Source organism: Prosopis cineraria, unplaced genomic scaffold (assembly GCF_029017545.1).
Source record: "Prosopis cineraria cultivar Desert tree isolate PC_DT_omini unplaced genomic scaffold, ASM2901754v1 PC8, whole genome shotgun sequence".
Taxonomy (NCBI): Eukaryota; Viridiplantae; Streptophyta; class Magnoliopsida; order Fabales; family Fabaceae; genus Prosopis; species Prosopis cineraria.
The window spans coordinates 18707127-18722731 of NW_026555339.1; the positions used below are offsets into that span (position 1 = coordinate 18707127).

General features: G+C 30.9%; 1 protein-coding gene across 1 annotated transcript; it reads left to right on the plus strand.

Annotated features, from left to right (window-relative positions):
• Positions 1–270: 270 nt before the first annotated feature.
• On the plus strand, positions 271–5467 carry LOC129317423 (beta-amyrin synthase-like). The gene is made up of 9 exons (XM_054961751.1): positions 271–424; positions 622–746; positions 1486–1608; positions 1702–1800; positions 1885–1941; positions 3178–3546; positions 4069–4149; positions 5164–5259; positions 5345–5467. Exons 1-9 carry the CDS (start codon positions 271–273, stop codon positions 5465–5467), a joined length of 1227 nt encoding a protein of 408 aa, XP_054817726.1.
• The last annotated feature ends 10138 nt before the right edge of the window (positions 5468–15605 follow it).

Here is a 15605-nt window from a genome sequence, read left to right on the forward strand (position 1 = left end):
ATTAAGCCTCGATGGCAGTTTTATAAACTCATATATGTTTTAAATTTCAAGTAACGATCATGGTTTATTATTGATATTTCAATAATTCGGGATCTCTAACTGTAAATAATGATCTTATGAGGTCAATAATTGTCATTTCCCAAAAAATCTGAGTCTCTTGTTGCTGTTATAAATAAGGGTGTGAAATTTGGGAATGCATATGCCAAGGAAGATATTAGTATTAGTGTAATAGTGTTCGTTTGAATCGAGATTAGTGATCAGAGAGAGGATATGTGGAGGCTAAAGTTAGGAGAAGGAGGAAAGGATCCGTACTTATTCAGTACTAACAACTTTGTGGGGAGGCAAACTTGGGAGTTTGATGCTGAAGATGGAACTGAGGAGGAAACAGCTCAGGTTGAAGCTGCTCGTCACAGCTTCTTATCTAGTCGCTTCCATCTTCTCTAATCTCCTTTGTTAATATATTTAATATTTTTACCCCAAAAAAGGGCGTATGTCACCAACGTGAATTTCACCTCTAAAATTTTTCTTTCTAAAGTAATATTTAATTTGCTTTTTTAAATTAAAACTATAATAGTTTCGGGGCTGATATTTATGTTCAGATTTTTTTCATAAAAAAAAAAGTGCAGAGTTTTGGAAGTCAAACATGGGATGCTAGCTTTGCCATTCAAGCTTTGCTTGCCACAAACCTAATTGAACAAGCTGCTCCCACACTTGCAAGAGGACATTATTTCATCAAGGAATCTCAGGTTTGTTTCATAATAATAATAGAAAGGTTAAAGTGTATTTTTTATTTTCTAACTTTATATAAGGTTTCAATTTAACTTTTTAATTTTATAAAACATTTTTTCTATCTTTTAGTGCTGTCAATCATTGTTATTTTTAAAAAATAAATTAATATGTAAACATTTAAAAATGTTTTGTTAATTAATATTTAAAATTTAACATAGAAATTTTTTATTGTTGAAAGTAATGATATTAATATTAAAATACTGAAAAGATACTTTTAAAAATTAGAAGACCAAAATGAAACATTATGTAAAATTAAAAAATTAAAAGCGTACTTTCACCTAATAGGAAAACCTATTCATGTTTCTTAATAATAGGAAAACCTATTCATATGACTTCGTGTTTGAGAAATCTCTGTGTGCAAGTGCATGTGTTGTATATGATTACTTCTCTGATCTTACTTATAGGACAAAGAAAGAGAATATTTATTTTGGTTCTATTTATAAAATATCTCAATAATTATTATATCTATCTTTACTCTTTTGCCCTTATTGAATGTTGGAAAGGTTATGTTTAATAGGAGTGCAATTGGAAACTTGTTTTTTAAATAGAATATATGAGGTTTGAGATTTTTTTTAAAATTTTGATAAAAATACTGAAAGTAACTTATGAATAGGACAAAAAGGAGTATATGTGAGCCCACGAGCTAGTGTAAAATAAATAAATATATAAAATGATGACCAATAACAATTTGTTCAGGTTAAAAATGACCCTTCTAGTGATTTCAAGAGCATGTATCGTCACATTTCAAAAGGGTCATGGACCTTTGCTGATCAAGACCATGGATTGCAGATTTTAGATGGTACCGCAGAAGGTTTAAAGGTGATTAACTAGATACTAATTATTTATGTGTAATTTTAACTTTACTTTATTATATATTTTCTCATATAATGGTAATATCATTGTTTGTTTTAGTGTTGTCTTCTTTTATCAAAGCTGCCTCTAGAGATTGTGGGCAAAAAGATGGAACCTGAGAGATTGTTTAATTATGTCAATATACTGTTATCATTTCAGGTGATTTTTTTTATTGGAATCAATTAATAATATTTAATTCAATGTGTTGTACAAATTTATGAATATATTTTTAATTATTTGCAGAGTAAAAAGGGTAGTGTAGCAGTTTGGGAACCAATTAGGGCTCAAGATTGGTTGGAAGTAAGAACTTGCACTTCATTAATATTTGAAGTGAACTAATGTTATGTTTGGATACATATGAATTTGGACAAAATCTCTAGTTTAAGTACTTAAAAATTTATGAATTTTGATATACCTGTATGTGTATGAATTTGAAATACATGTGTGATATTTTAAATTCCAAATTCAATTCCAAATTCACTAATCCAAACACTATCTAAGTATATTTTAGACTTTGAATAAATATAAGTACTACTTACTAATAAGGGTTAGGTCTAGTGAAAAAGATTAGTCTCTCACAACTTGGTAAACTGATATTTGAGTTCTTGCTAGGAGAGGATATTGTCTCTAGTAAAAGAATGCTTGTGTGCAATAAAAAAACACAAGTATGACTTCACATATGTAAATCTTTAAATTTAATCTCTTCATCAAGTACTTATATCACTTAACTTGATTTTATTTATAATTAGACCCCTTCAAAAATCTTTTTATATTTTTAAATATAAGGGAAATTTGCCATAAAATCTGTCATTGGGAGGGAAATTGTTTATATAGACCAAGACTAATTTAAGGACTAAATGCACATCAAGCCTATCACCTAACACTCCAAGCTTATCACTCAATTTGAGGAGCAAGGTCATAGGCTTGGGTCACCAGGTCATAGGCTTGGTGTGCAAGGTAATAGGCTAGGTCTAGTGTATATTTGGTCCTTAAATTGCCTTGGCCCCTTACAATAATTTCCCTCCAAATGATGGATTTTATGGCAATTTTCTCTAAATATAAAACCCTTTACAAAATCAAATGAAGTTATTTTTTCCTTCAAATTTCTCCTTTCTAATTATAATAATCTCTCCCTTGAAAGAAAATTACTTGATTTAGGATAGAGGTTAAAATGCTTGAATGAAGGGATATTAATTATATTTTTTTCAATATTACCCATGATGGGATATTAATTATATTTTTTCAATATTACCCTATTTAAACTCATTAATTATGAGAGAGAATGTAATGCAACTTTGAAAAAATTTCATTTAAATAGAGATAAAATTAGAAGTTTATTGTATTTTGAGACAAAATTAATGACTTAATCATCTTTCTTTAGTTCTAATGAAGTAATTTAAGGTTTCTTATAATAGAGACGGAGGGAGTATACAATACTTTAATTTTTTTCTTTTCAAAAAGGGTCTTGGTTAATACATTGATTAATTCAATAACCGGTGGTAATATGTTAATTAATTTGCTTGTTTGAGATGGCAGGTATTGAATCCTGTAGAATTTTTGGAGAATGTCGTAGTGGAGCGTGAATATGTTGAGTGCACTGGGACGACAATTCAAGCTTTGGTTTTGTTCAGAGAGATATATCCAACACATAGAGAGAAAGAGATCAAGAATTTTATTGACAATGCTATAAGATACATTGAAGATACACAAACTAAAGATGGTTCCTGGTATGGAGGTTGGGGAATTTGCTTCATTTATGCAACGATGTTTGCACTTGGTGGACTTTCTGCAGCTGGAAAGACTTATGACAATTGTGCCTCCATTCGCAAAGCTGTTAGCTTTCTACTTACAACACAAAAACAGGATGGTGGGTGGGGAGAGAGTTATCTTTCATGCCCTAAAAAGGTGAATCAATTTCTTCTAGGTTAAAAATAAGGATAAAAGAGTAAATTCACTCCTAAACTGTAGGTTCACGAGCGTCAAAGATCCTAAACTCAATTTTTGTGTAATGTTCCCCTTCAACTTGTGAAAAAGTGCAATCTAACTCTTACCATTAACAAAAGTTAGTTTTGACCACTAATTGACTAGAAAATGACATAAAAAATTACAAAAAAAAGACCAATAAAATTTTTTCTATCCTTTTCTATAATTCTCTAGGTCCTTATTTGTAATTTTTAAGTCATTTGTCGTAGCTTTTTATGTCATTTTCTTATCAATTAATTGTTAAAATTAACTCTTGTTAATGCTGAAGGTTAGATTGTAACATTTTTAAAAGTTCAAAGAAAACATTATACCAAAAATGTGTCTATAGTCTCAGACGTTTCTGAACTTATAGCTTAAGAGTCAATTTCCTCTTTTACCTTTTTAATAATGTTATTTTCTATTGACCATGATTATATAGTTTAATGACTTTGATGGATAATTCAGAAGTATGTAGCACTTGAAGGAAGTCGATCAAATGTAGTACAAACATCATGGGCTATGATGGGTCTTATTCATGCCGGGCAGGTAGTTCATTAAGCTTCTTCTTTAATTAGAACATTCTTGTTTAGATGATCTTAGACTATAAATATCATAGGCATGCATCTTATTTTGGGTCAAGCTTCTCTCTAGGCTTTATACAAGGACCATTTTACCGTGAGAGAGAACACAAATCATTTATCTATTGTCCAATTAACTCAAACATCTCATAATATAACTGAATATAGAAAATTCGACCCAAAATGGTTTAAAACACCCCATTCTTTATCCCATTCTAAAAAAGTTAAGGTATAAATTTATCCATGAAGAATTTTATGAGGAGCTACAGGTATCCTTAACTCAAGTATGGTGTAAGTTTAATCATGAACTTTAAAAAATAGTGCAAAATTCCCTAATTCATAATAGAGGCCGGTCAAATGTCCGTTGAATAAAGATTGTGAGTCCCACTTACTATGTCACGTGTAAATGGGATTAAGGGCAAAAATATCCATCATGTATTATACTATGGAGCAATTTTAAGCTAAATTAATGAGGTCTAAAGTTTTTCTTAATTTCAATAAAACATGCTAGAAATAACTTATAAATAGGACCAAAGAAAGTACATGTCTTTCCATTTTTGCACGTTCAGTCAAATAAAATTTTAGTGTTTCTTGTATTCATAGTCAACATTGATAAAATGTAGCTTTGTTATGGATTGTGGATTTTTGCACCATTTTTAGGATTGATTGACAAAATTGCACCATAGTGTATTGCTTTATGTATATTAACCTATTTACTTGCGGCATAGAAGACGAGTCCCACAACCCTTAGTTAATTGATGTTTGATGGCCTCTGTTATAGATTGGAGATTTTTGCACTGTTTTTCAGGGTTCATATGTAAAATTGTGCCATGCTTAAGTTAAGGATGTCAGTGACTCCTCATTGAATTATGAGTAGATTTGCATCTTGATCCTTCTAAAAAAAAGACCAAATTTCTACAAATATGAATGAACAATGCCTCTCAGTCCTTGATTCATTATGCATTTATTTGAGTTGATGTAGGCAAAGAGAGATCTAACTCCTCTTCATCGTGGAGCAAAAGTTGTAATTAATTCTCAATTAGAAGATGGGGATTGGCCACAACAAGGGAGTCTCTCTGTCTCTCTCTCTCTCTCATACTTATTTGGTTAATATAGTCAGTTAAATTTAAAATTGAAATTAAATATTTGTAAGTTATTTGTAGGAATCGACGGGAGCTTTTTTGAGTAATTGCGTAATACATTATCCAATGTATAGAAACGTCTTCCCACTGTGGGCTCTCTCTGAATATTACAAGCAAATTCCATTGCCGGTCCAAGCATCATAAGCAAAGTTGGCACGCTTCATATTGCAAATTAAGTAAGATTCCATGTATTTGAAGTATAAGGATGTGTTCAATTCTCTTGTAATCTGAATGAAGCACATCCCAAGTGAACAATATACAATAGGGATGAAGAACAAGTTCTCAATAGGGGTTGTTTTTCAATTACTATATAAATGCTTTAATGGTGTGTTTGAATGTACGAGGATTTGGATTGGGACAAAATTCTCCATTTAGATACATAAAAGTCTTTGGATTCCAAATCCAAATCTATGTCTTATTATAACTTATTTATAATTTCAAACAGAATTCAAAATCTATCAATACAAACGCTACCTAATATCTTACTGCTGAAGCCTCAATGCTTCTCAGTTTTCATCACCTATGACGCAAATATGTTCTAGTTTTGTCAGATATGGTTTTTGTTCTTCGTCCATTGCATTCAGATGCTGCCCCTCCGGATTACCCTTTCCATGGGTAGAACGGCTCCGTCCTCACTTAAACGGTGGCTGATGATCTAGATAGAATTAAGGGTGGGCAAATGCCCCACTCAAATATGTATTGTGATTTTTGAAAATTTGCACCTTCCATCTCCGTAATTTTGAACCCACAAGCTAGACTCAAAATAAACCATATTTGGATTATAGAAAATTTAAGCCTTTGATATTCTTTTTGAGTCTAATAGATTTTAAATTCCTTTTTTTCTTATAATAAAAAGTTTAGGTAAGTTAGGTCCCATGGGTTCACCAAAGTCAAGGCATGTTTCCAAATTCAAATAATACTTACAGAAATACTTATAAATCGCCCATTAACAAGGTCCTCAATTTTAAATTCTAAACCTATTAAATTTAAATTTATATTATTAATTTTTTATGTATAAGTTTATATTATTTTTATAGTATTTTAATTTTAATTTTCATTATTTTTATATTTTATACTCCCACAGATTTAGGGTTCTACGTCCGCCCCTGCACTTAAGTGAAATGTGGGGAAAACTTGGCAGTGTTGAAGCTGATTGATTTGAGTTATGAGTTCTAGCTTTTGGTGCCTGTAAAACTATTGGACCTACCAAAAGAAACAGATACATAATTGATAGCAAAGAGGATATTATTTACTATTCCTATATCAGCAAAACAAGGAAATCTGCCTCTAGTCATCAAAACGTCACAATTCACAGACAAGACAATTCTCAGGAAAATAATATAATGGGTTATCCACACACTATTGTTGATTCAGAAATTCTTGAAAAAAAAAATTAAAAGAATTTTCGTACCTTAACCCTAAAATAAAATATTAAGAGTGTTTGGAGGATTTTCCCCTTACTGGTCGTCGCAATTACATATCCATTTTGAGAAGGATGTTAATGCGTGTGTTAACTCATCTCGAAAATATCTTAACTAATCTCTATAAATAGGGGTGCCTACTATGAGTAAAAAACACACAGAATGAAAAATGCTCTCTACCAACAAAGGCATATTGCAGTTGGTCAAGGAGTCGGCCTTTACCCACAAGGGTGAAAGTTCGAATCCTGCTAACTAATGTGAATCACTCATTGGTGGGTGATCTATAATCCCTTCCGGATATCCTGAAAGAGGTTGGGAGTCTATGCTAGCCCTAGTGGGTTACCGGCGTCTATCCCATCTAAACTCTTGTTTATCAAAAAAAAAAAAACAAACAAACAAACAAACAAAGCTTTCTCTTCTCTTTCTTGTGAGGCGCAACGTCTACTATACAATATAGAACACGTTCTATTTTGGCAGTCTGCTCTCAGTGTGAGTGCTCTTAGAAGATATCCATGAAGCTTTGTTTGTTATTGTGCAATATATGTTACTGATACTACTTAAACATACATTGGGGATAATTAATTAATTTCAACTCCAAAGAACAACCAAGGCATATGTTTTTTTAATGAAAAAGTCAAATACATTAAAACAAAAGAAACAAGTACAATAAACATAGACTATATATAGAAATAGTGAAACCCACCAAACCACTTACAACACAAACATGAGGGCACAACTAAGCAGATAAACGAAGTGAGACATCTGTATATACAGCATATTCTCACTATCACTAAAAAAAAAAAGAAGAAGCAATACTTGTCGGTTTATTTTTAAAAACCTTATAGTGGCACCATATATTTCAAGGCCTTCTTATAATGTCAAATAAGGAGGGTTTTACTTGATGGCTATTTGGCCGTAACTATAAAATATTAACTTTTAAGTCTGACTTTTAGATGGTTTTAGAAGTAAATACTTGACAATTATTTAAAAATAATTGTCAAATATTTGCAAATACTTGATGGTTGTTATCAAATAGCCATCAAGTATATTTCGTAAAAATCTGGCCACAAAATTTATCATGAATACTAGATGGTTCTTTGAAAATAACTGTTAAGTATTTATAGTATTTTTTTTTATTGACAGGGGCTCCTTCCCTTTAAATTTTTTACAAACTACAACCAAAACAACCCAAACTAATTGACAGCAACAATAATATGAATCTATTTCATTAAAATTCTAGCGTCCAAATACGTTGAAATTCTAGTATCAATATCAACTCATCTTTCTCTTCAGTCATTTGAAATTTTTTAAACCGCTCAAACAAATAATATTAAATACAGGAATTTTAAATATGAGGTTTGAAATACGAGATTTCAAATCTAAAATTCAAATCTAAATCTACTAATCCAAACACTACTTGAGTGTACTTCTTCCTTTCTTCTAGTCCAGATTGTATCGTATCACATGCCTAAATAGATCAATACCATATGGAAAGGAGTTCAGTTTTGACTTTGTTCCTTGTATTATAATTAGTAGAATTCACAATTCAGGAATCGAATCAGCCAAAATTGATGAAAATATAATATCTAAAACGTATCTTTTAGTTTCGTTGTACTGAATCAGAAACGTTCATCCCAATTAAGCCTTTCAAAGAATTTCTCCGTCAAATTTTCAGATATATGTATATATATATTCATATACAAATTAATATTATTTGCCCGAAATCGTAAAACACAAAATAGAAAGTGATGAATTTAATCATACGAAAAGGAATGAAACAAACATTAAGAAACAACTTCAAAACGAGTGAATTTCATATTGTCTTCAAAGTAATATTTGTTCCTTAATTTAGTTGCAGAATATTCATAAAGTTGCTTCTAAAATTTTATCCATGGCGTGGATTATGAGTGAACTTGTTGCAGACAAATATATACAGTTTTGAAACTACTTCCAACAAATTCAAATGATGTGTTTGGATTAATGGGGATTTGGATCAAATAACTCATGTGAATATATAAAAATTTATGGATCCATTTCTTATTATATTTTCTTTATAATTTTAACTTCCCTCTACACCCTAGGTATTTGAAATTTTAGTTACTCCAAACCTCTCATTTTATTTGTGATTTTACTATTGATGCCTCTATCATACCCATATTTTTTCTTATTTCTCATCCTCATCTCTCATTGGTTGAAACATAGAGATAAATTCATCACTTTCAATTTTTTTTTCTTATTTCTTCATTTAAAATTTGTTAAACTACCCAAACAAAGAATTTTAAATGTAAGATTTGTAATGCATGCAAGATTTTAAATCTGAAATTTGAACCCATGTTCTTCAATCCAAATGCTTCCTTTAGAAAATCCATAGATCTTTTATTGATTAAATAATGTAAAAAAATTATTAAAAAATCTTCCAGGTTTCAAATATAACCCTCAGCCTTCTAGATTACACGATTAATAACAAATTTGTAAGGAAATATAGAGATTTAATTTGAAAGCATTAATATGCATGCGGACTAACATATTTAGCATATTCAATTAACTAAAGAAATGAACTAACTTTTTATCCTTATTTAATATATATTCGTATCTTTTGCTTAAAAAGGAATTAACTTTAACTATCCGATAACAACGAATTAAATTTCGGACCAACTCTGAGTCCTATATATACCTCTTCTTACACCCACACAAAACAAAGATTGACATCGACGATTATATTAAACTTTATCACTGCACTGTTGTTCTCACTCATTGTAGAAATGGCAAAGATTTCATTGAAATCTGTCTTCTTCCTTCTTGTCATTGTCATCTCAGGTGAATTCATCAACTACTATTATTTGATGTTCAAATTCTAATATTTATGGGAAATTGGGTTGCTTCGACATGCGTGTGTTAACATATGTATGCACGCAGATATAGACGCGTTCATATACAAATATAATGGGAAAACATAGCTAATGGTCCCTATAATTTTAATGTGTTTTGGTATAAATCTTTGTAGTTTTTTTTCATTCCTCTAGATCCTTCTACTTTACCCTATCTGTCATATTAGTTCTTCTATTTTTTTAATAAACTTAAAATGATGATGAGATGTCACTAACGGTGTCAAATATGTTGATCTATGACTAATGATGTCAATATGTGGTAAGATGAAATTATAATTCAGCATATAATTAGTAGTGTTGTCCACCCCATTTTGTGTCATGTTCCATTTTTGAATCTATTGAATCATATTTTCATCTCAACACAAAAATTAACAGCATTATTCACATGTTAGCATATTTAACATTGTAAGTGCCCCTTATTTGGGGATGGAGTCAGGGGGCTATTTTTAAATTTTTTGTTAGTCAAATGTAGGAGTTACATATTTTTGGCCTTCTTAAGTTTGCACATTAGGCTTGGAGACCCTGGAGAGAGTTCTCATTTCAATTCTACGTATAGTCTTTTACTTACTTTAGATATTATGGTTAAGATATTCTTCTAGAACAATGTGTGTATTTTTTTGTGATAACCAAGTTATGAAATTTATTTTATGAATGATTTTTACTATGATATAATTCAATCTCATTGATATAAAGATTTTACGACAATTGAGCATTATTACTGTGTTGATATATTGATTACTATCATCGATTGTCTATTCAAAGAATTAAATAGTAAATTTAATAAGCAAGCAATTGAGTTTCTTAGACTAAACACAACTTTGGATCCTAATTGTTTGGGGCCAAAATGTCTTATACAACCACGAACACTAATGATGCATTTAAACCATTTAATGCTCAAAAGGAAGAAGAATTTTTCACCAATTTAATGATGGCTTATATTAGAAAAATTACTGAAAAATTTATCATAGATCCACATGATAATTGGTGATTTTTATGACATAAAAAATCAACGAACAAAATTTAAAAATGAAAGTACATATTTATTTTTGTTATATATCTGTAAAATTAAACTTAAATATAAATGTTGAAACATTTATATTATGTTAGTTATATATATAGAAATTAACTTTTATTTTATTATCATATATGCTTTGTCATATTGACTCTTCTAATTAAAATTTCTGCCTCCACCCCTATCTTTATGATATACATACTCAACTTAGGATGCCTACAAGAGCGCTTTTCCATATATCAAAGCGCTCCTTTAGGTCATCCCTATGGGAGCACTCTGTATATATGGGAGCATTGGAAAAAGCACTCCCATAAACCAAAAATAAGTATTCCTATATCTTTTTTTTTATGTAATAATGCATCAATAAAGGCTCTAATGTTGTTTTACACCAAAAAAATATACATAATCAATAGATATCAATATACAATGTCAAATGTATATATATATAGTTATACTGTTTATAAATTATTAACAGTCTCTTTCATTCATTCATTCTTTCTCTTATTTTTTTCTCTCTTTTTTTGGTCCCTATCAAATGGTTCATGATATCATGTTAAATTCTTGTATGTGTGTGAAAATATATTAAATATGTTTGCAGATAGTCTAGTTCATTTGTTTAGACACATCCCTAACTTTATATATTTTAAATTTATCTTTTAATTCTAGATGTGGGACTTCTTTGAAGTCTTTTTCTCTAATAGAGATAAGAGAATGTAAAATTTGAAGATAATAATCAACTAGTAGCTTTATGATTCTTGATATAGTTCGAGGTTAATTAATTATAATCCATTTTCTTGCTATAGCTTTGGCAATGAGATCAGGCGAAGCCGCAAGATGCGTTAAGGTTTTGGATGCGAATTAGTGCCTTCTTGCAAAGTGCCAAGAGGATTGCTTTAAGCTTAAAGGAGAACAAGGAGGTCGTGGAATATGCATAGAAAGTAGTAACATCCAAGGACGTTATGAATGTCAATGCATCTATAATTGTTGAACTCTCTCTTAATCTCTTATTATTACTACAAAATATTGCTAGATATGATATAATTAAGTAATAACAAATAAAGTTCATGTGCTTAATCTCTAATGTTCAACCTCCTCAGTCGTTTAAGCAAAAATCACAGTAAACCCTAATGATAATATAAATACACACACAGGGAAACAAAAACTCAGGAGATGGGAGAGGAATGCTCGAAAGCTCAAGAGCAAAGTGTTCCAAACACTCCACAAGAATGCCTTAAATAGACTATAGATGTACACGAATGTTGGGCACCATTTAATACCATTTCAGTAAACATTCAACAATGAATTTGGATACACCATTAAATGCTGCAGATTTCTAAAAAGCTAGAGCATTGAATTTGGATTAAGAAATCCATCAATAGACATTGTAGATTTTAAAAGGTTAGAACTTTGAGCAAGTCATCCTTAATTATTATAAAATTCTAAAGGTTTAAACATTGAATTTGGTCAATATAATTAAATTAAAATACTTTTGAAATCTGCAAAATATTTGCAGTAAAAGAGCCCAACATCACATTTTACTCACATACAATGTATGTGCACATTCATTCCTTTTCTTGGTTCATCTCACCTACCCAAATTCTCATAGCATTTATATAATAAGGCTTCCTCAATCTTGGAAAATGTGAGGTTTCTTTTGACACATACATATATAAAATTACAACAACACCCACACCAAACAAAGATAGACATCGAAGATTATGTATTGAACTTTATCACTGCACTATTGTTCTCGCTCATTGTAGAAATGGCAAAGATTTCATTCAAACATATGATCTTCTTCCTTCTTGTCGTTGTCATCTCAGGTGAATTCATCAATAACTCTCCTTTGACGTTCAAATTCTAATATTTATGAGAAATTTGGTGGCTTCAACATGTGTGTGTCTAAGTATGTAAATACATAGACACAGATATACACTCGTGCATGCATAAAAATGATTTGTGTGTCTACACACGCATATGTCAATTGTTTAGCATATTCTCAAATATGGTATCAATGCTCAAGGATCTCCTTAAGAATCAAATTATCAATTAGGTTATTTTCTATAATTTTTTAGTCAAGTAATAGTCAAGGTTAATGTGGGGAGATTGTCATGATTTTAAATGTCAGGCCCGTTTGTTTAAGATTAAAAAATGAGTAATTTTTTGGATAGTTTAAAGATTTTATAAAGAGACTTATTTTGTAGAGATTTTATATTTGGTTGCAATAATTAAAAAGTGATTATTAGTTAGTTATTTTAAAATTTTATGACATCTTTCTTAATTTTTGTTTTATAAAAATAATTTATTATTATATTATTTTAAAATTTTATGATATCTTTGCATATTCTACCTTTCTTAAAACAACTCTCTCATCTATTCTCAGCATTATTTTCAGCAGTTACTCACAATGTTTTTTTTTTGAAAAAATAAGTGATTTTTTCATGAAATAAGCAAAAACAAACAGGCCCATTTAGGGGTAAAAATGTACAAAAAATGAGTTTAATATTCCAAATGTGGCACACTCTCTCTCTCTCTGTCTCTGTGTGTGTGTGTGTGTTTAATATTCCAAATGTGACCCCTCCCTCTCCCTCTCTCTCCCTCTCTCTCTCTCTCTCTCTCTCTGTGTCTCTGTCTCTGTCTCTCTGTGTGTGTGAGTGAGTGACAACACTCTAGAATTAATTACATAATTTTGATAATAAAAAATTTAAATAATTAGGTTGTCTTCTAAATGTTATTTGTATCAAATCAAATTTTCTTTTTTCATTTTGGGCTAAAAGTATTAAATTAAGTTTTCTATAAACTCCAAAAGTATTTTTGTTTTGTGAAATTTAATAATTCATTATTAACTTAACCTCAAAAAAAATTGAACAAAATTATAAGAAATTGAAGATTAATTTTTCCTAAATTTTATTTACTTCAATCCTCTTTATTTAATTACTTGCGATTGTTGTCCACCAGAGGACCTGTGATAAGCGAACATAAATTTTGAACATGATAATCAACTAGTAGGTTTATGATTCTTGATATATATATATATATATATATATATATCGAGTTTAATTATATATAATCCTATTTCTTGCTACTACCTTTGGCAATGAGAGGTGAAGCCGCAAGATGCGAAAAGGTCTTGGATGCGAATCAGTGCCTTCTTGCGAAGTGCCAAGAGGATTGCTTTAACCTTAAAAGAGAACAAGGAGGTCGTGGAATATGGATAGAAACTGGAAACAACTCATCAAGACATTATCAATGTCAATGCATCTATAATTGTTGAACTCTTTGTCTCTTGCTATTAATTACTACGAAATACTGCTCAATGTGATATGTATATGTTTTCTGTTTGTGAACACACTTTTGTGTAGTTCATAATTGAGTAATAACAAATCAAGGTTATATATATGCGTGTGTTTAATCTCTTTTCACCTTGTTATGTGTTGTTTAAGTAATAAATCACAATAAGCCCTAAGGCCCTGTTTGGTAGGTGGTATTAAAAGGGTGGGATTGAGATTGAGATTGAGATTGAGTTAACCCACTTTTACAAAATTTGGTACAATGGATTGATTGTTACTTGAGATTGTTGAAACCCACATAGATGGGATAAGACAAACCCATGGGAGAGGTGGTATTGAAAATTTAATTATGGTATTGAAACTTTTCAAACCAAATTGCTGCCCCTTCTAATAAACTGCGCTGTCAAAATGTCGCCTTCCTCACATGTCTCTGGTCACTTGCTCCTCCCTATTCTGACTCATGGTGGGTGGTCGCTCATCGGAAAATTTCTAGGGTATGAGAACATAACCTATGAACGTTTATCTATAATCGCTCATCCCTCTTCAATTTGACGGCACACCTGTGAATGCTTGATAGAAAAATGACAGTTAGACAATGATGTGTAGAAAGCACAAAGGAGATAGAGGCATAGAGCAATGAGCATGGAGCAGAAAGCATGAAGAAGAAAGGCAATGATGTTTCCATTTAGCGACGACAAGCAGAAAGTGAGATTCTAGAAGCAAAAAGCAAAGAGTTGATGAAGGAGAGGTTCGACAAGATGATGTACAATGTTGGGATGCACGATGAGACAAGGTTTAAAGCCTTCATCTTTGTCTTCAATCTTCATCTCTCCAACACGAATATGGAGAAGGAGAGGTTTTTATTTTTGTAGAGGAAGCTTGAATATGGTAATGTAATGACCCCAAATTTTAATTTGAACAAAATTTTTCTCCCAATAGATATTTTATTTAACTAAGTTTTATAGTAAGTAGAAAGGAGTAGTTTATAGAAATTTATGCTAAAAATTTTCTCAAGGATCCAGAGTCCAAATTTTTCCAAGCAAAAATTTGATTTTAAATTATAGAAAAATTTTGTGCTCTTTCTGGTAATTTTTGTGTACCCTTTGTTGTGATTTTTCCGTTCTCTTTCTTGTAACTTTTCCAAAAAATTTCTTATATCAGATTTACTTGTTCGTGTGAATGAAAAAACATAGAACATCCAATTTTTTTTTTTTCTTCACCGCCATTATACACTTCTCTAGGCCTTCATAGTCAGTTCATCTCTCAAACTCTTATCAACTTTGTTAGCTTGCTGTTGACAGGTTGTTTTCTTTGCTGTTGTTTTCTTCGTCTGTTATCATCCTTCCAGTTTGTGTTTGCCAGCCACAGTGGAGTGAGCTGCTAATTCTCTCTCTTTACTTGTTATTGTGTTGTTCTCTGTCAAGGAGAGGGGAGCAGTACTCTCCTTCTTTCTTGGCCATCGGTTTATTGTCTTCTCTATCTTTGTTCGTCTATCACGGTGGAGGGAGGGGGTTACAGCTCTCTATCAAGGGCTGTCGGGGATGAGTGGGAAAGATAGATTTCGTGTCCTTCATCTTCACCTATTGAACATCCATGTGCAATGAAAGCTTAATATTTTTCTTCTTCTTGTTTGGTCCATGAAGTCTGCTCCGTCTCCTCCTCTTGGGTAGT